The sequence below is a fragment of the Solea solea genome, chromosome 19 (assembly GCF_958295425.1).
Source record: "Solea solea chromosome 19, fSolSol10.1, whole genome shotgun sequence".
Classification (NCBI taxonomy): Eukaryota; Metazoa; Chordata; class Actinopteri; order Pleuronectiformes; family Soleidae; genus Solea; species Solea solea.
This window is the reverse complement of record NC_081152.1, coordinates 4,914,843-4,939,462: the sequence shown is the minus strand read 5'-3', so window position 1 is coordinate 4,939,462 and position 24,620 is coordinate 4,914,843. Positions and strand designations below refer to the sequence as shown.

Below are 24,620 nucleotides of genomic sequence, written 5' to 3'. Positions count from 1 at the left end.
TGGACAAATCTGCTCTCAGGCTTAAGAGATGCCCTTTTCTCCTCCTCCACATGCAAAAAAAAAATGGCAACATTGTACACTTGCTCCTGAAATAACAGAGCCAACAAATCCTCACATCCATTTCCAACGTGATATCACTTGGAGCACAACCAGCTTTTTGGTTACTGGGATTCATCATTCAAAAACAACTTTGTTTACACTTAATTTGATGCTCATCAATTATACACATATACCTCCAAGGCCCTGCACTTGGACTGTCACGCTTCGAGTGTGCCTCCGGAAACATTTATGGGGGCTTTTTAACATACACATGCTAATGCATAATATTCACACACACACACAGACTTTGAGTCGTAGGGAAACCGGAGGCAAGACATGCAATGTGTGTACGTGTCAATCACGGATATCCAGGAGGTTGTGCGTGTGTGTGTTATATGATTATTAGAAAAAGTGACACAAACTGAAATAATTAACATTAGCATAATAGTACTGCGATATGATACACGGTTTACGGTCTAATATGTTAAATTACCATTCAACTTTAAATGTGTGAAGTGAAAGACATTCCGCATAGAAACAGTTGAAGTGCAGATGAGTAGAACGCTTAATAGCTTACAAGATGAGAGAGAGAGTGAGAGAGAAAGTGTGAGAGAGACAGATGAGCGAGATGGCGCAGGACCCTCTGGCAATATCTCCGATACACTAACTTGACCTGAAAACAACAAAGCTAATGATATTTTAACTCAAAATGTACACATTAGCAGTGGTCCAACGAAGTCTCCCCGGAGAATGCCAGTCGCGAGCAGAATTGACACATTGTTTGGCGTGTGCAGCGCTGAGTGAAGCGCAGGGAAGCGGCGAGTCACGAGAGGCACGCATCACGCCAAGTGAAGTGGATAAAGTACACCAATGACCGATCTACTCCACTGTGCAATATCGAGCCTCTTCACTGCCGGCAAGCGCACAATGAAAAGCACGAATGGCTTGTTTGTGTGTGTGTGTGTGTGTGTGTGTGTGTGTGTGTGTGTGTGTGTGTGTGTGTGCGTGTTTCATGCCAATCAAAACAAAAGTGGCATGATCACTCAAGAAGCTTTTTCTCATGAAAGAGAGTAAGTGAGACACAGAGACGTGATCATTTCATAGCGCCCACTCACTCACGTTACTGACATGAAACAGAATGGATCTTTTCCTGGAGAGGAGGCTCATAATCATTATCTCACTGGACATCATCCTTCATTAAATGCATCAGCGGCAAACACTGTCAAAACCGAAATGTATTTCTTTATTAAAACGAGGGACCCAGAAAGGGGTAAATCACTGGAAAATTACACATCGCATTCTTTATCCAAGCTCTGGGATGTTTAACAAATGCTGCGGGTCCACGTCAGGCCAAAGCAGAGCAAGGAACTCTTTGCCACTAGCATCCGGCGATTGCATCTGACAACATTTATGCACACAAACTGCAACAGGAAAAAAAAAGAGTCTAAACACCAGACACATGAATATTACCTAAATCTGGGCAGACATTAGGAACTGTTTAAACATCTCCTAAACAGACAGACGACTTTGTTTATACAGGGGAAGATGTTTCTTTTCTTTCTACTCTCTGTGAGGGAAGCATGCAGTCACGCATGAGCGGAGGATGGTTTTTTAAATTGCATATGCTTCACATAGCACTGGGAGTGGGACAGGGGCAGAGGGGGTTTGCGTGTCTGGCCCGCCGCCAGTTGACAGCTCAGCTGGATATCGTTGAACACTCTAAACCCCCCCCCCCCCCTCCGCTTCGCAGTGTGTCACTTTGGGATTGTTTCCGCAATAGAAAGTTTATTCAACCTCTCTCTCTCTCTAAAGGCACCAGAGTGGCCATCAGTTCAGCTGTTTAATCAGGGGACAGACAGGTTATTTTTCTGACAGGGGCCGAGGCTGCGGTGAAATCCTAATTAACAGCTTGATACGAGAGGAATTTTTGGACCGTTTTTTTTTTTTTTTTTTTTAGCCTCAATTAATTCTGCTGCCCAAACAAATAAAGGCCGCCACTCGTAGGACGCAGCGTCTGGACTCAGGGGTCACCATTTGTGTACACACAAACACAGCAGAGGTGAAGCCTTTGTGTCTATGACGTGATGTAATGCAGTACAAGTACAAGGAACCGGTGAAGTAAATGGATAATTACAATGGGGCCTTTTAATTGTTCACAGATTTGCAAATTTCACACATTAACAGCTGACGATAAAGCTAAATATGTGCCACTGTGTTATTAACCACATGAGATACCATCACGATATCCGCTTCTTTATTTCTAGCATTTAGCTATTACATTTCTTAAATGGCGTAAAACATAGAAAACAAAAACCAATTAAAAAGCATCATTTGAGATTTGTCAATTCAATTGTATCAAAAATGTGATTTCCATTTAAAAATCATTACTTGTTGAGCCTTAGTGGATAGCATAAGAACACAAAGCTGCTGAAGTGCTACACTAGCTGTCAGTGAATGAGCCGTGCATGTGTTTGTGAGCAGAGAGGGAGGTGAGGGAGTAGAAGCCAAAGGAGTATTCCCTTGATTATTGTGGCATGGCAAAGTTTACACAAGAACCATTGTTGAGCTCTGACCTCCTGAAAAGGGTTGGTTCTGCCTGCTTAGTCTGTGAGCACAGCAAAGCTCCCGTGTGTCACATGCTTACTGGAATGCCAAGCCTGCCTACCTTTATAGCAGATTATAAAGATTGACTCTGATGGCCCTCTCCTTCTTCTAATTGCCCCTCTCCATACACCCCTCCCATACCTACAAGGCAGGAACAGGCAGAAGGCCCATGCACCCCAAACACTCTTTTATTTCCATGCGACGCGGGCACTGACAAACACTGAGAATTCAAATCTGACGTGTAGTGACTTACCTGGTCTTTCCTTGCCCGTTCCTTTGCTCTCAGCCAGTTTGTGTATTAAGCTCTCCACGGAGGTGTTCTCAATGTTCCTCACAAATTCCCTGTGCAGCTGTGAAGTCAAAAAAAGAAGAAATAACATTTACTGACTGTTACCTCAAACAAGAGATGGAACATGGGAAAACAAGTTCAACCGCAGCTTATTTTTAGCTCCTTTCAGTGTTGAGCCAAAGGTCCAGTGTGTGTGTCATCACACTGGACTAGGTCCACTGCCGTTAGTTTTGGTTTAGGGCCCGTGGGTCCTTTTTGCCTTGGGCCCCTAAAGTCTGCCGTGTGCAGGCACCATATCCAACTTCAGCAGTAAAGAAGGAACAACACTCAATAAATATTGCAGTGTGTTTTTCCAGTGCCCTGAACTTGCCTGAAGAATGAGACATTTCCATTCCATTTACTTGAAAATCCGAAGCATCAGACAGACATTACTTCTCACTGAGCTTTTCCACATCATCACATCTTATTGCTGATGTTTTTAAGTTTTTAAGAATTTCCAAGAAAATGTATTAAATCTATTATTACGTGGCTCTTGTGAATGCCATACAATATAATAATTTGCTTATGCTTATTATTATTATAATAATAATAATAATAATAATGTAAAACACCACATTAATTATGTTGTTTTTTATCTCAATTTGTCAACCAACTTTCATCTTGTCAGGACTTTTTTTTATTCAACACTACACTGATGATACTATTAACTGACGTTAATATTTAAAATGTTGATCTGTGAGAGAAAGGCAGTTTAGGAAGCCATATGTATTGTCCTGTAGCTCATTTTAAATGTAATTTGTGCTGCACTGCAGTCTTCACACTAAAAAAATTGCATTTTTTGTAGACTAGGAAAGTACAATCTGTGTCTTTTCAAACATTTTCAATGATCGGTGATCACCCCCCACACGTGCACATGTTTTTGCAACAGCATCATCGCTGCATCATCGTCACAGCTCTGCCCGAGACGACTGTGATAGGTTTGAAGAAAAAGCAGAAAAGCCACAGTGTTTATTTTCACCTCAGTGGAATGACAATGGCTGCAGTCAGACCATTCTGATGTGAAACACTGTGTAAAGACTATGTCATAACATACAAAAAATGTCCAAGCATGAAGAAAAACAAAGGATTAGTGTCACTTGTTTGGTGCGACTTGTGATACACAGGACTGGAGACACATTGCACTGCTTTGACTTGAGTTAATCTCAACAACATTTATTTGGTATTTGGCCTGTGGAGATACTTTAGCTCATCGTCATTCCATTGTGTCATGTTGAATCATCGCTGGTGCCGAGTACTGCCCTTTGGGGAACTATCAGAGGAAGGATAGTGTCTGTTTGCTTGTTTGTTTTGGAGGTGCATGTGTGCTTGTGTGTTTACTGAGGGGGAAGAGGAAGCGATGTGTAGGCACGTGGATAAAGAGCAGCAGCTGACTGTGCCGTCTCACCAAACCATTTAGATGTGCGTGATACTGTAAGCACAGAGTGGCTCCTGCTATCAAACAAACACACACACACACATATGTGTGTGTCTGCCCCCCGGGCCCCTATAGCGGGGTGGAGTGCATTAGCCTTCTGTGCCCTGGCAGGAGAGGATGTTGTGTGGGGGGGGGGCAGCAGCACACGCGATATGTCAGGTGCTGCTGCCATGATGGGGGGGCAATGAAGTCATCAACCTGCGTGCCCTGCTCACCACACATTCACACACACGCCCAAAGAAAGAGAGGGAGAGGAAAAAGAGCTCATCCTGCTCTCGCCCACATGCTTGAAACACGCATCTGCCTTTAAGGGATCGTCACTCTCACACAAATGTTCGTTTAAAAAAACAAACACAGCACGCACACTGGCAGACTTAAGTGCACTTTTAAAGCTCTCTGCGCAGGGAAACACTCTGCACTTAACTTAAATAACTTTATCTGGTAATTCCTCTCTTAAGACTGGCCGTTTTGCCCCCCCGTCTCATCCGCTTTCATTCTAACCTGATTATCCTTCATGCCCACTGAGCTGTAACAGGATGAGCCTCAGAGTCTGAAAACGCCCCTCTTACTTACTTCTTGATTTTAGTGACACATTTTCACACACAGGTAGCCTCTGCTTCAGTGTTGCTCACTGAACACCCCTGCAATCACGTCTCATGTGATAAACTGACACATATGAGGCACTGAGAGATTCTTGCCATCAAGCCCAGATGTGCAAATCTGTTGGGAGGCACTGCAAACGTCCAGCAGACATCAAGGACATGATCCCCTCCAGCATTCCACCAAGCAATACTACCGAGTACAATATAATAGAGCTGCAACTAACGATTATTTTCATTATCAATTAATCTGTCGATTATTTTCTCGATTAATCGATTAATCGTTTGGTCCATAACATATCAGAAAACCTAAAAAATGTTGAGTGGTGTTCGTCAGACCTTGCTATGATGATGTTCTCAAATGTCTTGTTTTGTCCACAAACCAAGATGATTAACTTTTAATGAATTAATGAAATAAATGAAGAAAATACTCCCATTTAAAAGGCTTAAACAATCGGAAATCCTGTTTTAATCATGAAAAAGGCTTTGAACCAATTAATCAATTATCAAAATAGTTGTCGATTAATTTAATATTCGATTAATAATCGATTCATCGATTAATTGTTTCAGCTCTACAATATAATAAATAATACGTTTTTCACTGATTGATGGTATTTAGTGAGCAGGATGGGAGTCGACTCACATGTGATTATTATAATTTAATAATAATACAATGCAAAAGTAGATCTGTGATGTAATAAAAACACAACCTTTTATCACTCCGATGCGACACTCATTCTCATGTGAACAGTATGTTCACTGCTAAGTTAATCGCACAACAGTAGCTGAGTTTATACAGGTCCCTGGTAGAAGGAAATAGCTTTCTTAGCAATTTCTATGCATTTTTGTCACAGGGTGGGCTATGACTCAAAAACGTTTGTTTGTGTATCCACAAAGAAGGTGGAACAGGAATTAGTGTACATGTAACTGTAAGATTAGTTGGGGCATTTTAAACAACTTTTTACTTTTGACAATTTTTTGTATTATAGTCTATATTAGACTATAATATTACTATGTTGCTGTCGCCTTTCACTGAATCTATTCAAAATATGAGTATGTGAAATAAATCTGCTAAAAAATCTTTGTGCATCTTGAACTATGTCTGAAAGAATCCATACATTGTCTGTTTGTGGTGATGATGTATATGTGTACGCATACCTAATTGAAACAGCCTTCATATTTGATATTTTAAATAACAATATGCACATGTATGGCTGGGTCCGGGTGCTTATGCTGCAAGAATGCACATGGGCTCTGCACAATGTTGGAGAGTTAAGACTGATCCCATCCTTCTCTATCTCTCTCTCATTCCTGCCTCTGCATATTCTCAAAGTCCCTCAAAGCACGGTTTTAAGAGCACTTATCACCAAATCACTATTCCTTAGACTCACTTTGATAATTTTTTTTTTTTTAGATACTTTATTAATCCCCTTAGGGAAATTACTCTCAGTCTCAGACTGACTGATATTCTCTGCATTTGACCCATCCTAGAATTAGGAGCAGTGGGCTGCTGCAATGAGTAGCGCCCGGGGAGCATTGGGAGTTGGGTACCTTGCTCAGGGGTTTCCACTTGGCCACGGGCTGCCTAATCTGGTTTGGACAAACTGACCACTTGTTTCAAAGCAGTACTTTAATTTGGCTTGGCAGCAATACTGCAGGAGCTGACTGAATAACCTGCAGAAGCCTGTCGCTCTGCATTCTTCCCAACTTGTCACACGAGCTGAGGGGTGAGACTCAGACACTCTCGCGGTGGAGCTGCGTCGCCCTCTACGGGCAGTAAAGGAACTACAGCACGGGCTTTACAGTCAATACAGGCAAGAGCAGCTAGAAATTCATGAGGACAGAGCAGTGGGAGTTGGTCTGGAGTTATTCTATGTGGCACTGGCAAGTGTGATTGCTGAATAAATAAATAAATGAAAATAAATCTGTTTCACTTTACATTCTGAATAACATAGCAGTGGATGATGTTTGGAAGCGTTCAATTGAATCAATCGGACTTGATCAGCCATTTTCTAAAGCATAAACACACTCCCGTCAGAGAGAAACAGACCCGTTCACAACATTTCACCATCAGATGCAGCACTTGGTTTAGAGTGTTTAGACTTGTGGGGGTGTTTTAGTCAGGCCGAGAGGGAGTTTTGATATATTTTTAATTTCTCGGCACAAGAGACTAAAGGGGTCATTTCCTGCTTCTTAATGAAATGATTGGCAAGATCAAAGAGGACACTAATTGATGTGACACACAGTGAACAAAGTGAGTTTAGACCGAGGTCAACAAGACACCTACTCCACCCACAGGAATGTTACAGTATGTGTGTGTGTGTGTGTGTGTGTGTGCGTGTGCGTGTGCGTGTGCGTGCACTCACCTCTCCTATTTGAATGTGTGTTTCGTCGACCGACTGCGAGTATGACCGAATGATCTCCTTCATGTGGAGAATGTGGCTTTCTTCAATGTCTTGGAATTTCTGTAACACAGGGTGAGAATTCATCGATCAGCCATGAGATTAGAACCAATTACCTGTTTCATAATTTATAAAAAATCTGCATACCACAAGTTGTAGTTACATACATATTGCAGTGTAAAAGTTGTAGCATGAGCAAGCAGTGAAAAATTACTTAATTAATTAAGTACGGTAGTGAAATAGCTCTATATTCTGAGAGTGAGAAGGCTATCTAGAGGGTTTGTTCGGTGACGTGAGTATCCCATCATAAAAAATCAAAAAACTCAAATTATTAACAGCACTTTCCCTAATCAAGAGTCAAAACTCCACACATATATAGTCGTCTATGCTCGTGAGGCATCATGGTGCAACACCTCTGTAGACAGCGCGTGTCCTACACGCAGCCACAGATTTATGGTTGGCACGCAATACGCTCCTGACGGCTAGGTGGCGTACAAAGAAACTCGTCTGTGGATAAACAGGAAGTCTACAAGGTTGGAATTTTCTTCAAACACTGAAGCAGATAAAGTTGAAAAACTGAGAGGTGTGTGACCGAGCACTGCAACAACCTTTGAAGCCCTCGTGTGCAATGTGCTAGCAGAGATGACCTCATGTCTGGGTGATAATGGCCGTTTGTGAATAACTGCACCCACCCTTCGCCAAACTTGTTCATCAGGTGATGTAGTTAGGAGAGAGAGGAATGCTAATGCACCAACACACAGGCCAAAAGATTACATCACTTGCAGCAGCTTTAAGGTGCAGCGATGCAACTCGACTCTCATGCATTTAGCAGCATAGAAATGCAGCCTGTGAAACTTCACTTCCATATTTTGCCTCCTCCACTTCCCACGAGCCCGTCTGTGAGGTCTATGGTCCTCACAGACATCAAGGTCATCAGTAATAAGCTGTAGTAATGTGTCATCACAACCTGAAATCCTATAGGAGTGTTCAAATTTGACTCCAACTCTGGGCTTGTGGGCTGAAACACTGATGATGATAATGATGATGAGTGTAAATAATCAGAAACGGTAAAGGAAGAAGACAAGTCACTTACCACAAACACACACACAGATGAAGAGCCACTCACACAAAAAGACTGTACTATGTCATTTACTACAATCAGAGCCAGCATGCACTCACACACAGACACACTCAAGACAAAGAGTACACACACACACACACACACACACACAAAGGAGCCCCAGTGATGTCAGAGAGCACATGCGGTCAGTGTTTATAACTCATGTCCACATGTGCCGAGTTTGAAATGAGCCGTCGACTGTGATGCCAGGGAAGCAAAGCTGCAACACCACTTTCTCTTTGGGTGGGGGCAAAAGGGGGAAGGGGGGGAGGTTGGGGGTGACCGAGACCACTTCTGGTGGTGGAGCTGCTGTGGCAGCGGTGGCGGTGCAGCAGGATATACGGGCTAAATCTCATCTGATTTTAATTCTGAGTTTATCTCATCGGTGGCTCAGATGGATCCAATCAGGGCTTTCCACAATGACTCCGGCGCGGAGGAAAAAACACAATCTGGAGATGATACAGGGCACAAAACGTGGAACACACACACTCACACATGAGAGTGACACATTACACAACACAGAGTGTTGCATACCGAGAGAGACAGACAATGGCCAGAATTCATGAGCGCATACTGGGTTTTAGATGAACACATGCATGCAGCAGGAGGAAATTCAATTATCATGATACCTGTGCTGTTTCGGCCATCTTCTGTTCAAAGTCGGACTTCGCTGTGGCATATTTCTCCACATATGCTTTGTAGGTCTCTGTGGCTTTTTTGGCTTTCACTCCAGCCTGCAAAGTATAAACAGACAGATAAATGGCTATAAGATTATATACTGTAGACAAAGGGCCCCTGTTTTCCAAGATCAAATGACGAATCAGTGAGGAAACTGGACTCCTCTGAACACGTGAAGGAAGGAGACCTCCTGGGGTTAAAGTTTCTGTATAGACTGGAGTGTTGAGGCACTTCATCATGCCTTATTAGCATACCATGATTACATGTGTGTGTATGTGTGAGTGTGACCTCCCACCTTGTCCACGTCTCTCTGGGTGGCCCCTTCTTTGCGGAGCCGCTCCTGCTCCACTGTTTTGGTATTGTAGATCTCCTTGGACTTCTGCAGAGCCTGAGATGTGGTCTGGATGTTCTGGACGGCCTCCAGCGTGGACGCCACCTCTTCTTTTGTCTAGCAGCATGCAAATGTCTGATACAGTTACTCGGCTAACCACAGGCAAGTGTCAACCATTGCACTTTTGTTGCACCTTAGGATAATACACTAATTCAACTGTTGTCCTTGAATACCCTTGTTTGTAATGTGACTTTGGGAAAAAGACTTGATTGTTCCTTTGTTACTCAGTTCCCCCTCTCCAGCATGTGACAGAAAACAGAAGGAAGTGATTAAAGCTAAAATAAATACAACTATGCAATTGTTCTATTTTTACAGCTCTGCATTATACAGTTACAGGACATAAAAAAAGAAACGAATGACTAATGACTTACAATTAAAGTGACCACACAGTCCGGTTTTACCACCTTGTTGCTCATCTCTACAGTCATGCACATCGCCGATACAAGCCAAAAACCAGACTGTTAAATTTGTGTAAACTGGCACGTAGGCTACATGTCCAAGGTAGGCAGGTTTATTTATTTATTTTTAGGGCATTTGTTGGTGTTTGGTATTTTAACTGTAATGTGCATTCTGTCTGTGAGTTACCACAGAAAAACCAAACAGGGAGGAGCAGGGAGTGCAGGGACGTGACGGAGAGAAACTGTGAGCACAAACACAACTCAACTCACGCCAAGCTCTGTGGCTTCATGCATGAGACATGAGCTGATGATGTAGTCTAAAAAAAATCCTAGACTTTGTCTACATTATGACTGTCACAATCATTTGTAAAAAAAATAAAAAAATAATAATAATTGCCATAGTTTCTTTTATGCTCCATTTCCCTACCTTTTTGTGTGCTTTGGCCTGCTCTTCCACATACTTCTGGACCTCTTTTATAAGCTCCTGCAGTTTCCTCACGAGCTCCATGTGACAGCTGGCCAGCTTCTCCGTCGAGCTCTTGAACACGTCCCACATTGGAGCAAACGTCCTGGGATAAAGGATGATGACACGTCAGATGGCACGTCATGGCAACACATCCAAACAGTATTTTTTCACACTTGCTCAAAAACTCACCCAAGCTGAGAGAAGTTGCCAGCTGACTTGGCAAGTTTGGTCATTGACCTGGCATAGGCCTCTTCAATGGTACTCCTAGGACAGAGCAAATACACAACACACACAGCAAGGATTTAATTATCTATTCATAAATGATCAAAAAACATTTGCAATAAAGGAAAATCAATCTTGGAAACCAATAATGCCAAGACAGCAGGCTCCACACAAAACAAAAATGGCAATGTATTGTCGGCCTGACAAAGTTTTTCTTTAGTATTTGTAACTTGGTAATGGCTAAAATCAAACATGGCACTGACAACTGCAGATCACAGCCAAAAACAGCCGCTTAGAGCTCACAACTTGTATATATTTGACCACATGCACATCGTGTGCAGGCAAACAAAGGTTTGGTTTGTTTGTAATTCATTGAAAAACCTCAGAATAAAGCTGACAAAGTATTAGAAACCCTGCTTCTTTCAATTTCCCTTTTTATTCCTCCAGAATAAAATGAGCCAAAAGTAACTGCAGGAGAGTTATAGTGAGAGCTTGAATTATGAATGTCTCATTTCGCCAGCCTCTCTGTCTCTCTGCAGTCATGTCACAGAAACAAGGTCAGCCAGGGGGGAAAAGGGACAGACAAAGTGCACATGTATCCACAGGTACACACACACAAACATCCCATGAAAGAACAAGTACACTCGTACACAGCAGCACAACTGCACAGACAGGACAAGCTAGAATTAGGTGACTAATCCACTTCTACATCTTTGTGTGAGGCCAAAGAGGTCATTTCATTTTTATGTTTCACCACAATGTAAATACTGCCAGAACTATTAAAACATAGTGTTGATACTTTAAACAGTAACATTTTTTAATTTTTTTTTAAAAAGGACATAATTCTGCACGAAAACATTAATCATACCGACTTTTAAAACTCACATTTATACAGGCTCTTTTTTCCCTGATAGTAAGTGAGGCCACATAATATTTACTCTCATCTCAAGGGTTTTGAGCACACATGTGATTGAGATGAATAGACCACAAGAATACGGCCATCTGCGATCAAAGCAACGTTGATCAAAATGTTGAACACAAATGGTCTTGGTGTTTAATTCTTGACCTTTGAAACTGTTGTTTGAAACAAGTGATTTGTCTCAAAATCCACGCTACAAAGTAATTCCGAGCAGGTTTTGAGTTCGGAGCCTGTTTGCAATCACAATATTTAGCAAAATAAGGCAAATATTTCAAGTGTGTTGCAAGACACTGTTCTCCAACGAGGCGATGAACAAAAGAAACAGCATGGCTGCGCACAGCTGGAAAATGTGAACTAAATGGTGCTGAGACAGCTCTGGAAAGATGTTGGAAAACAAGAAATAAGTATTAAATCTTATGAAAAACATTTCTTTGTGTCTGTGTGAAATTAAACCGACTGTGACACACAAATTGTATTATTTACTATAACTATAAAAGTTAAGTATGTTGGTTTTTCTGTGTACTAATTGCTAGAACAGAATGAGGAGTATGAAGTACCTAGTGTGTTGCAGCTGGAAGTCGGGGTTGAGCAGTTCATTATTTTTTTTAAATCAAAATCACAATTTGAGACAATGCAGTTACTAAATCACATAGGATGCAATGTAATTCTTCTATTTTTGACTGTGAAACAGAAGCAAATATAAAAAAAGTGACTCATAAAAACAGTAAATATCCTTGAGAAGTTAATATTATTTCATCTATAGCTGCAACAAATGATTATCTTCATAATTGATTAATCTGTCCATTATTTCATCAATGAATAGAATAATAGTTTGGTCCATAAAATGTGGGAAAATGTTGAAAAACGTCGAGTAGTGTTTCTCAAACCTGGAAATGATGATGTTCTCAAATGTCTGGTTTTGTTCACAAACCAAAATTATTCCGTTTTAATGATTTCTTTGTTATACGGAGCAAAGAAACCAGAAAATATTCACATTTAAGAAGCATGAAACATCTGAGAAACTTGGGTTAGGGTCAAACCGATTAATGGACTATAAAAATAGATGACGTAATCGATTAATAATCGAGTAATTGTCGTAGTTAATAGTAATAGTTCCATCATTTTATATCTATTACACTGTGAATATTGAATAAAATATTAAAATACAAATCCATATTGGAAATCACATCACAAATGAAATACCTGTCAAAAAAAATTGCACATGCATTTTTGCTTTGTATTCCTTCTTATATCACAATCTTGGGGATCATTTTACACAGTCTATAGCCCTGTCTTCCCAGCAGAGGGAGCCATAGTGCAGCATTTTGAAGGGGAACATCAGAGAAGCATGAAATGTCTTGCAATTCAAAAGCCCAAATCAACTAACGAGCTAGTACAGAGTAAAGAGATAATAACCCCCAAACAATATAAGCAATTATAATACAATTCAATGAATTCTACTTCTACTTCTCATTTATCAATAATGGATTGTTTCATTTGTGTAGTATAAACAGCTGCACTGCTGCACAGACAATTAATATTTGAGCAAAGTTAAAAGCTAAAGGCTAATTTAGTACAACAATACGAGTCTTCCAAAAGGACATTTGCAAACCGTTGTTTCTGGACTAACAAGGTGACCCAGTTTATGCTCTGTTAGCTTTAAGAATTGAATCATTTTATAGTTATGGATGGTAGAAAGATTCAGAATGGCCCTCGACAGGGGGACATACTTTTAGTCAATAAATTGAATCTCCACACTGGGACGCGGGCAGTAGTCCAACTGAATGATACTTACAACTGTAAATCATGGATCTGAGTGGCTTAACTAGCAATGCATGGACAGTGCTTTGAATCTTATGGACCTTTGTTTATATTTAAAAGATACGCATCACAGGTTTAAAAGCTAATAATTAATATAAACAAAAGAAGCTAATCTGCCAAAATGTAAATTAAAAGCTCCTGATTAGTCCTGGTTCATTAGAAATTAGACTCTCTCCAACACATTTGAATAAACACAACTGAATATCAATCCAAAAACATTCCTCTTATGGCGCTTTTCCACGATACAGTTCTAGCACGACTCAGCTCGGCTCTATCGTCAGAGGTTATTATTAATTAAAAAGATTTGTTCACAGAATTGTTCAGTACTTCCTGCATGCCAGGAGCGAAGACTTAGAAATGTCCTTGTTATATGTTGGAGATTAAGGCATGTTTTCAGGATTTTTAAGTCTTTTTAAGTGATCAGTACAGTTCGACATTGTTCGGTTTGATTCCTGTGTCGGACGTCGCGCTCATGACTCTTCCAGTGCCAACACACTGCCAATCAGTGGCCAGGAGTTTGTGGGCGTCACATTTAGTATCAGCTGAGCTCACTTGGAACCTCACCAGAGCAGTTAAAAAGTACCAGGTACCAGGTACTAACGCTAACGGGTGTGTAACATAATATAATGCCAAGTTAAATGTGGGCCAAGGTTGATGCCCCATTAACGAAGAACATGCACAGCGATCTACACAAAAGTAAAATGAGAGAAACTTATAAAGGTGAAAGACCGTGAAAAACTGGAACAAACCCACATGTTTCAAACTATTCGGTTGGTTTTAGTACATAAAAAAAAGAACTGGAGCTGCGAGCGTCGACTTGGAAGTTAATCTAAATACCAAGAAAACCACAAGATCAAAAAGACATGTATTCACAAGCCATGATCATGTGTAAATGATTAATGTGTTGTTTGTTGTAGATTAACTGGTTGTTTTTTCAGAATAAGACAAACTGCCTTACCTTTCTCTGATGAAGTCTGTCAGCTCTTTAGAGGAAATCTGGCCATGCTTCATGTTATGGTAGAGCACGTCGAAGCCATTATTTTTTTCCCCCTGTATTTCAAAGACAAAACAAATAGACTGGTCAGCAGCAGTCTAACAAACAAAGCCAAAACACCAGTACTGGTCACAGATTATTACCCTGAAGCCTTTTTCTAGCAGCAGAGTTCTCATCGTCTGCATGGCTTCCAGCTGCATTTGCAGCAGCTTCTGGTCAACCATACTTATCCTGGCCATGTTGAGAGTGAGAGTATAATGAAATGTTGACAAAAGCTGTAAATGGTGGTCGACAGGGTCTCGGGTTGGAGCTGATAATGTAAGAGACAGCCAGGCAATTCTCCGACTGTGTTGCTGTAACCATGCAACTGGCTAACAGTGTCCAGTTGCACCAATGCTTTAAAAATGCAGACGTGCCTCTGAATAATTAATGTGAAAGAGAATTTTTTTTGGTTTAAGAAAATGTTTAATAATCACAAAGGACAAGTGACAAAAATGAACAAGGCAATGAATAAAGCATACGTTGAATTATACACAAATATATACATATGTATACATATCTACTCTATTGAAATCTATTCTGTTTTAAGATTTATTGTAAATAAATGTCAGTATCAATGCATGTAGGCCATTAGATAGTTTGTCCACCAAAAAGCAAAGACAGGTGGACATTTCAAACATAAACGTCATAAACTTGTAAGTATCAGCCTTAAATATCCAGTGTTTGTTCGGTGACAAGTAAGAGTAAGAGGCAGGGGTGTTAATGATTAACTGTTAGTTGATTCATTGCTGTTAAGAATTTAAAGAATTAGTCAAATAATTAACCGACTATGTTGTCTTTTTGTCATTTCTCTGCACCTCATATGCAATGTAGTTGTGACTTAATCCAGCAGAGGGCGCACATCGACCAAAGCTCTGACATAATGAGCAATGTGCTGAACTACGCCCCCAAGTTATAGTCCTGCCCACTCGTAGTTCTGCCCCCTCTTTTGCAGTTGGCACAGCTGTGACTTTACCTTTAACCCAACATGACGATAACCCTTGTCACGTGATAGTGACCTGTTTTTACTCTTGTTGACCTCTCGTTGTAGTTCTGTGTGATCTGGACAACTTTTGGTTCCACCTCCTGCTCACAGTTCTGTGCCTCCTCTTGCAGTTTGCACAGGAATACTATTGAATATAATAATAAATAATAAATAATAATAAGCAGGACAACAAATCAAAATGGGAGCAACGTTTGAGCTGCACCTTCACCGGGGCATAACACTGTGACTCGGGCAGAGAATTTTTTTATTAGGCTCACATGACTTAAGTGCTGCTAATGTGAAATATTTAAAATTTAAATCAAGAAAAAGTTGTGTATTTCAATAATGTATTATTAATGATTAACTAACTTTGGTTTATTTAGTCATTTAACAAACAGTTGAGGAAATTGCACTAAATTTGCAACCAAAGTAAAAAAGGTTCTTTGTTTGAATTCTGGTTCGACAAGTTCTTTTCTGTGTGGAGTTTGCATGTTCTCTTTGTGTGTGAGTGTTTCTCTGAGTACTCCATCGTCCTCCGACAGTCCAAAGACATGCAGATTGGGGTGAGGTTTAAATTGACCATAAGTGTGAGTCTGAAAGAATAAGCAGACGAGATAATAGATGATTGAGGCCGGGCAATATCCTATATAATTACAAACTGTCTGAAATGAAATGCTAAGAGTGATAAGAACGTGTGATAATAAACAAGCTAAAGACGTCAACAAAGCAGCCTGATGACAAATCAGTTAATAATACATGTCTTTTATTGACTTAACAAGACGTCCATTGAATCTGTGTTACTAATAAGAGCTTTATTGGTTTATAAAAGATGTGATAGTCTTCAAAGCATGTGTTTACACAGACAGAAGAGTTGACATCTGAGGCAAGTTGGTTCACACTGCAGCTTTGATTTTGCCATTTCTGAGAAAAAGAATCACTTGCGCCGTTCATCTTTCATTAAGCTGCTGCGTCAGTGAGAGGGGAAACATACAAACCACTATTCTATTCTGGAACTGACCTTTTTTTTTTTCTTTTTTTCTTTTTCAAAGACACAGATTATCTGAGAGAACAGATCGGTTACAGACGTAGCATCACAACTGTGCTGTTGCCAAGCATAATGCAGTAGCAGCCAGTGAATTAATGGTTTTCATTGTGATTGATTGATTTTTGCCAATCATTACCAGGAAGACTGAAGCACTTCCTCTACCCAAAGGCCGTCTGATCGTGAAGACAAAATATGCAAGCTCATAGTTTCACTTCAGCAATGGCGGAGGTTGACATGATAATGTCTCCTGTCATTTAAGGTTCCTCCACATTCTTCTCTCTATCTGTGTGCCAACATTCTTTTAAAGCAACCCAAGACACTAGTCACAGATACTTCCTTATTCCTGAGGCAATCTGCTGTCAGCAGTTTGGTATAGAAGCAACAACAGCAGTGCCGGTCTAACCCATGGGTTCAGTCTCAAACATGAGAGGTTAGGAAGTTTGTGTCAAACTGAAAATCACAGCTAGCTCCGTGTTTACAGAGCAAATAGACATGAAAAAACAAGAAAAGCATCCTTCTCTTGTCCACAGCTCACCGGAGCAGACCACTGAGATGTGTTTCCTGCTATACCAAGATAACCATTCATAAAAGGACACGTTCAGCTGTTTCCCTGCCTGCAACAAAGAGCAAGACATGCAAAAACCACTGTGATGACAGGAAGGTGAGACACAGACCATAACACTAGACTACGCCTGAGAAACACTGGTGATTGGCCAATCGATCTACAAAACAGGGAAGCGATCAAAGTCACGCGGCTCCAAAGAGAGCTGAGCGGCCACAGGAAGAAAGTCCATTCTGTGCACCAACTGTGCTCATGTGGAATGTGATGTCGATGAATACAAAGAAAAATAAAAACAAACACAGGAAAACAGCTCTGGGCGTTTTTCTGTGACTTTGCACAGGGCTACAATATGCTCGAATCGGTTGCAGAAAATTTCCCCCAGCAAAGCGGAGGCCGAGAACGTGAAGACCTCACCTTTAACACACCTAACATAATGTAATTTACAGCATTGGTCAACAAAAAAACTGTTAATTAGTTGCTAGGTATCGCTGTCCGTCTACAGATATGAACGGTGGCAGCGAGGAGTCACACCAGAGTTGGTCAGTGTTCTCTATTAGATTTCATATGAAGCGTTTGAATACTAAATACTTTGCATTTAGACTTTGAGAGACTTTGTTTTTAATCCACAGTTTGGAGCTGAATAACAAGAGTTCATGAATTCTGGCTGTGGTACACTGCACTATGTCCTGTAGTCTACACAGACTGCAGGAGACTCAGTAGCTTTGTGTGCTTAAGGCTGGAGGGGGAAAAAAAAATCTAGGTAACAGCCTGGGGGCCATATAATAAACTATAAACTATAGCTCCGGGTTATACAGTGGTATATAATAACAGAAAATAAAAATGCTACTGGACAGAATACAAGTCCTTGTAGGCTGGCTGAAACCAAAAAAAATAGAAAAAGATTTTAATCTTTATTTTGTTTTGTGTTTATTTGTTATCTTGATTTTGTCGCCCGTTTCCTGAAGTCTACACAACATTCTCAAGTCCACAATATTATATATATTTATATATTTATTATATAATACTATAAATAATATTGCAATTTTCATTTTTGTGCTTTTGATTCAATTTTATGCCGTTTTTTATTTGTTGTATTTTGTTGTGAGTACTGTGGACTGATGCCATGTGCTTGTGGTGGTAACATTGTTGAAGTCTGCATAATTAACATTAACATTCTGTATATGTTGAATGGTTTACTTTGCTTGTGATGTTATTGTCATGCAATGACACATTTTACACACTGAAAATGAGTTTCCTGATAGATGTTTCTTCATTTCTGTAGTGTTTTTATTCTATTTTAAGCATGTACAGCACTAAGGGCAGCAGTGGTTGTTTTGACATGTGATAAATAAATAAACTATAAACAATATTAACATGGTTGTTTTAATATGAGTGATCAGAATGTATTTCTTCTGAATTTGGAGTGGGCTATATGTTGCCTGGCAAAACAAAAGATCATAAAAATACACTACAACAGAAAATGAATACTATCTGGACTGGATTCTGGATAACCAATAAGTGATTCTTCAAGACCCATCACCATGAGTGATGAATGCAAAACAGACAACTTATCCAACTACATATTCAACTGTTCTCACACACACAACACCCACAGAAACAACGTAATTACAAGGTAAAATCAATGCAGTTGAAGCTGCTACATTGCCGACACCTCCTAATCTAAAGCACCACCTTAACGGGCAGTTAAACAAGACCACAGTGCTGCAGTTTATCATGTAACATCTGCCGAGCAGAGGAGGACACAAATTCACTCTCTCTCCTTTTTTTCACAGCCCAATGCCAGTTTTGCTGTCCAGTGTTTAATGCCTGACAGGCAGTAATGCAAGCCATGACACGGGAAGAGATCAGTATTGTGCCGTTTTTGCCCTCAAAAGACAACCCCACCGACACTATCTGTGCAATATTTAACTGTTTTTTCTTTTTTCTTTTCATATTGCTGCTTACAGATTTCATTCCTGTTTTTCTTTTTGCACTACTTTTATATATATTTATATACATAAACACTTACTTATTTTTTTTTTTTATTAATCATAGTACACAATAATCTACCTCAAAATTCAATGCTATGTGTTGGTTCTTAACTGCTTGCCAAGCAACGAAATTTCGTTGCCAGTTTTCACTGCTGTGTTTTCTGTGCAATGACAATAAAAGGAAGTCTAAGTCTAAAACCTTCCTGAATGTCACGGATATACTGACAAGTGTTTACTGTGCCTATTAGTTGAATCAGGCTGAAACTACTGTAGAATAATGTGGCAGTCCCTTCATGAAGGTTATAGTGCTTCCAGAGGGTCTGCAAGTCTGGAAACACAAGGCAACACTTTGACAAAATGCTGCTCATCATTCCCTATCCCTATCGTCAAACTGTTCATTCTGGCGGCAGTTTCTCTGCTATATTCTTGTAGATTGCTTCTAGATTACTTCTAGACTCCAGTTACACGCTGCAAAAGCACAGGCAGTGAAGGCACAGGTTAGCAGGTTGGTTAGTGACAAACACCCCCTGTCCATTCTTTGTGGTCTGAAGCTAGATCCACATTACTCTGTTTTCATTTAAAAGATCATTCATTGTCGTTTCTCATTAGTGGTGCTTTTGGCAACTCAACTTAACGTTTGTTTCATAAGAAAAAAAAAACTTCAGGGTGAGTTTAAATTGAGGAAGTTTTGAAATTAAAAGTAGTTTATGGACAGAAAATGCCAAACACAAATATTTGAATATCTCTTGTTATTTAATTATTTCCCAGCCATAACAGTCATTAAATAGGTGTTGTGCAAGTTAAAAAGCTACATTAGGATTGGCAAACATTAGCATGAATGCTGCTATGGGCATAACAGACAAAAAACTGTGATGATTAAACTTAAGGGGAACTAACAAAGAAAGTTCAAGTCTATAATTTCCACTGACAACTAGAGCTGAAACATTACTAAATTAATCGACAACTATTTTGATAATCGATTAATCGGTTTGAAGCTTTTTTCATGATTACAACAAGATTTCCGATTGTTTAACCTTCTTTAATGTGAGTATTTTCTTAATTTCTTTACTCTGGACAACAAAGAAATCATTAAAAGTTAATCATTTTGGTTTGTGGACCAAACAAGACATTTGAGATGATCATCATTTCCAGGTCTGACGAACACCGATCAACATTTTTTTAGGTTTTCTGATATTTTATGGACCAAATGATTAATCGAGAAAATAATAGACAGGATTAATCGATTATGAAAATAATCGCTAGTTGCAGCTCTACTGACAACCAAGTAAACCAGGAAAACATGTTGGAAAAGGATGAAGCGTGCGCTAGCTGACATGACAAATGTCCAGGTGAAGGCAGTAGACGCAGAGTGAGCACACACTCTGACTGAGGAATTTAGAAGCAGCCTAACAAGACTCCCTCCTCATTCCAGGCAGACTGTAAACGCTGGCCTGGTGTGGACCCCGGAGCTCCGAGTGAGCAGACAGAAGCATGACATCAGGGTGTCTGTCTGGGTCATGTGACTGCTGAGCTCTGGGAGCGGTGCACCGGGTAGTCCCAGCTCATCAGTTGGACAGCAACACATACGTATGCAGCAGCATGTGTGGTAAGCACACACACACACACACACACAGGCTGGGCTTTGTTTGTGGTCTAAACACAAACGTACAAGAGCTTCACCACAATTTAAACCCAAGGATGTGGTGTCAAGTTCACAGGAAGAATCCCAGGACTGGTTAGTATATGACAGCTTACGCGGGTGTGACTCATTTCACCACCTCTAAACCAAACTTACAAGGCTGGGACTCAAGCAGTGAAAATAAACAACAACAAACCAGCATGAGACAGGATTTCTGCTTCAAGCTAATCCAACACCAACCAGATTTCATCAGCCCCCATTACTCTTTGCTGGAATTTCAAAACGTGACTGCACTGCAAACACTTGAGTATTTCATAAATTTCAACAACAACAACGTGCGATAACATTAAAACCAGTTCTGATTTAATGCCGTGGCTCATCAGTACAGACACATGGAAATTTCCACCTATTGTGACTAATTCAAGTGGAGAAGAATTGGACATATAATCAGAGGGTTTGCTGGTTCAAAGACAGGTCAGTACCAAAACAGGTCAGGGGCTGAGGTGCTGAGGTGTTCTGTGTTGTATGCCAATTTAAAAGAAAGAAACATACATGATGGAAAAATGAATTACTTTAGTTTTCATCCTCATTACAATACAGTAGTTTTTTTGCCCTGAACCTTGATTTGAAAATGTATTCTTACTCCAGGTTTTGCTGTGTTATTGTGGCCTTACGTTTGCACAGTCTGACTTGTGTGAGAACCTTTTAAACCACACACACTCTCTCAACACAGACACAAAGGAGAAGACGGCTATCCTGGGGCTATTGGCTGAATCAACACTGTTTGCTTACAATGCTGCCATCTCATTTCCCCATGAGATGCTGTAGGCTAACATACTATCATAGATACATGTTGGTTCCAAAATTAGAGCACTGCATCTTCCACAAGTTGCCATACTTGTCCACTGACAGACACTTTAGTGCAAGAGGGGACAGTAACACGCAGTGCACTCACTCTGCTGTTATGAAAGCTTTCACTTGAATGTCTGAGTGAACTAACCCATCCATGCCCATTTAACACACATAAAAAAAAGGGGAAATGAGATGTTTGAGACCATGTAGCAAGCGGAAATGTTGCAGCCAGTGACCAATCCGGTGCTGGAGCTTACATGGAGAAACGTGGCTATAATATGTCTGGCTCCTAATGCCACAAGAACTTGTTTATTCAGCTGAGGGGAGATGTCTGCATCCGAGATGTGAGCCAAGATTACAGACAAGGAAAAGAACCAAGAAAAAGGTCTCCACAGTGAGAACAGTGTGGAAGGTGTTAAGTCCTGCAAGCGTTGCAAAAGCGAAACAGGTGGACTAACTTTTTCCAAATCTGACAGCCTGAAGTGAGAGTGTCTACTTGTGGTGATGATTTGTAGTCAAAGGGAATTGAATGCATCACTTAATGCCAAGTGTGTGCGTGCATGGCCTGCATGTTAAACACACAGCTGATCTTTGCCATCACTGGATCCTCTTGTGGGCCACAGCAGGGCACAAAGGGCAGATTGAAGAATCAGGGGCATCTTAGCTCTGCTCTTTTCCAATAATGATGAAGTCCCCATTGAAAGACAAGGCTTTGGAGGTTGACAGCAGGACACTTATCTAATTACTTCAATCACTTTGCTTAATGCAGTTTTCATTCCGTAACCAAGTTACACAGGGCTGTATTATCCTACCTTGGGGAAGAGAGCAGACTTTATGAATGGAGGTTATTCCTCGGTGACACACTCCATACGGATGATGTGTGTTTTTACATTTCTACAAGACATTTCTACAAGAAAACACACGTGAACATAGAAAAATAACACATTTATTAGCATTAGTGCTATGTATCTACTCTGTAGAGTCATGCAATACTTATTATTAGCTGCTACCGTGTGAAACCCTAATGAATCAAAATGGAGAATAATTATATGTTTGTGTCAGTAATGCCTCAAAGTGGAGATGATCAGTCAGAGTGCAGCAGCTCAGGTGTATAACTCATTATAAAACAACCGTAATAATAAATATCACACATACGTGTGTATGATGTTATGGGATATTAGTATTTTTAAATATCAGCAAATATAAATGTGTGGAAAAAGGTATTCTTTTTTTCTTTAAAAAAAACACACATATATTCCTCAGTGCACCATGTGACCATAGATTAGAGCAGTGACTCTTAATTACAAACATTACTTTTTTCAAAACATTGACTTGAAGTGCAACAGAACGCAAAGATAAAGTGTACTTTCACTTTTTCAACCTGCTTTATAGCCACGTCAAATGAGTATCGCAGGGGAAATGGCCTTGAGACAACACTTAACAACATGGACGGCGTGAATGAGACCAACACAGGTACAACAGCGTTGGCTGTATGAAGACATTAACTCGGGGTCTGTGGCAGTGACAGCGTGAATTCGTGTTTTTAAAAGCTGTTCCTCGAACTCATTAAACATTCTGGTCTCTCACTGAAACTTTGTTACGGAAGAAAATGACGCGTACGGCCAAGACCTGTGAGTGAAAGGCGCAGCGTCCAATCGCATTCATGGAAATGACCATCAACATTCCAAGCAAATCCGAGACAGCCAATTAGCGGAAGCCGGGGGCGGATACTTGGAGGTTTCAAGTTAGATGGGGTTACCGAGGCCCAAATCCCGGGGTGGCAAATAATAATTCTCGCCGGAGAATCGACTCAGGCTCGGGGAGACGCTGGCCAGTGACTCCGGTGGCACTGGACAGCGCCGTTTTAACAGAAACAAGCCTGCTAATCAGGCGAGAGCCTCTGAAAAGTGGAGATCACATAATTCCTCGCTGACATGAACATGATAGGGAGGGAACATAGTAAAGAGGACAGGGAATAGCACCGGTGTAAACACCGTGAACAAAAAAAGGCACCACCTACCCAGAAATTCTCCAGGAAGAATGGCGTTATCATCTTGTTGTATTCCTCTTCGCCGGAACTCTTTGACCCTGCCGTAATACAACTTTCAAAGCATAAATCATCCACCGTCCTCTCTGTTTTGCTGTTTCTGCCTTTCCCCGTTTTCCTCCTCTCCCCTTTCTTCTCCCTCCCCACCTCGAGACTCCACCTCCACTCGGCGACTTGGTCGAGTCTCTCTCTCTCTCTCTCTCTCTCTCCGGTTTCTCCACTCTCGTGCACAGACAGTCAGACAACGAAACAGCGCCACCGATGGCGGACACCGTCTCTGTGCGATGTGCTGCTTTCAAATGCTTCACGGAAACTCCAGCACTCTCTACACACTGACTATGAAGTGGCGGCACAGTGGAGAATAATTCTGTGAGAATTTTATGTTCTAAAACTTGCAAAATATAAACATTTAAAACGCATTGAGTTAGGATAAGTATTATTAAGAATTTCCCACAGAACGTGCCTTTAATCCGCGCGCAATCTAATTTGCTGAGATTAAATCCCTTACCTTAATTGCCAAGACAAGCGACACATATATCAAAGGAAGGCGACATCAGTCGTCATTCATTTTCAATGACAGGTAAAAATGTTGAATGTAATGCGCTTTTTTGGAGTGGAGCGTCAACAATTGATCATTTGTTTTGTGTGTATTTAGATCTGATCATCTGTTACAAATGTTTTTATGTTGTTATTTTTATAATTATATAATTTCTGGTGTTTCCTCATTCATACATTACCATGTTTATAGCTCGTTACTCACACCTGTTGACATTTCCCCACTAGTATTTTGTACTTGAATGCAACACACCCCCCCAAAAAAAGTGTAATGTGGCAGGAGAAAATCTTATTCATGTAACTTATCTATAACATTAGAAGGTAATCAATTTCACCCACATTGATTATTATAACTATTATTATTATTATTATTATTATTATTATTATTATTATTATTATTAATAATAATAATAATAATAATATAATAACAATTATTATTATAACAACAATAATAACAATAATAATACAATATACTGTTCCTGCTGCTGC

At 40.3% G+C, this 24,620-nt stretch overlaps 1 protein-coding gene across 10 annotated transcripts in view; it reads right to left on the bottom strand.

Moving 5' to 3' along the window:
* Window positions 1-23,723, bottom strand: part of fcho2 (FCH and mu domain containing endocytic adaptor 2) — a 42,143-nt gene extending 18,420 nt beyond the window's left edge. For 6 of the 10 annotated variants that reach the window (XM_058617052.1, XM_058617054.1, XM_058617056.1 and 3 more), the window contains exons 1-8: window positions 23,550-23,723; window positions 14,381-14,472; window positions 10,650-10,724; window positions 10,422-10,563; window positions 9,501-9,653; window positions 9,157-9,261; window positions 7,372-7,470; window positions 2,897-2,993 (exon numbers count right to left, since the gene is read on the bottom strand). In XM_058617052.1, the coding sequence (XP_058473035.1) occupies window positions 2,897-2,993; window positions 7,372-7,470; window positions 9,157-9,261; window positions 9,501-9,653; window positions 10,422-10,563; window positions 10,650-10,724; window positions 14,381-14,472; window positions 23,550-23,582 (796 nt within the window). In that variant the 5' untranslated portion in view covers window positions 23,583-23,723. The remainder of the gene's footprint in view (window positions 1-2,896; window positions 2,994-7,371; window positions 7,471-9,156; window positions 9,262-9,500; window positions 9,654-10,421; window positions 10,564-10,649; window positions 10,725-14,380; window positions 14,473-23,549) is intronic. The other 4 variants (XM_058617060.1, XM_058617061.1, XM_058617059.1 and 1 more) reach the window with 2 other exon arrangements.
* Between the last annotated feature and the right edge of the window lie 897 nt (window positions 23,724-24,620).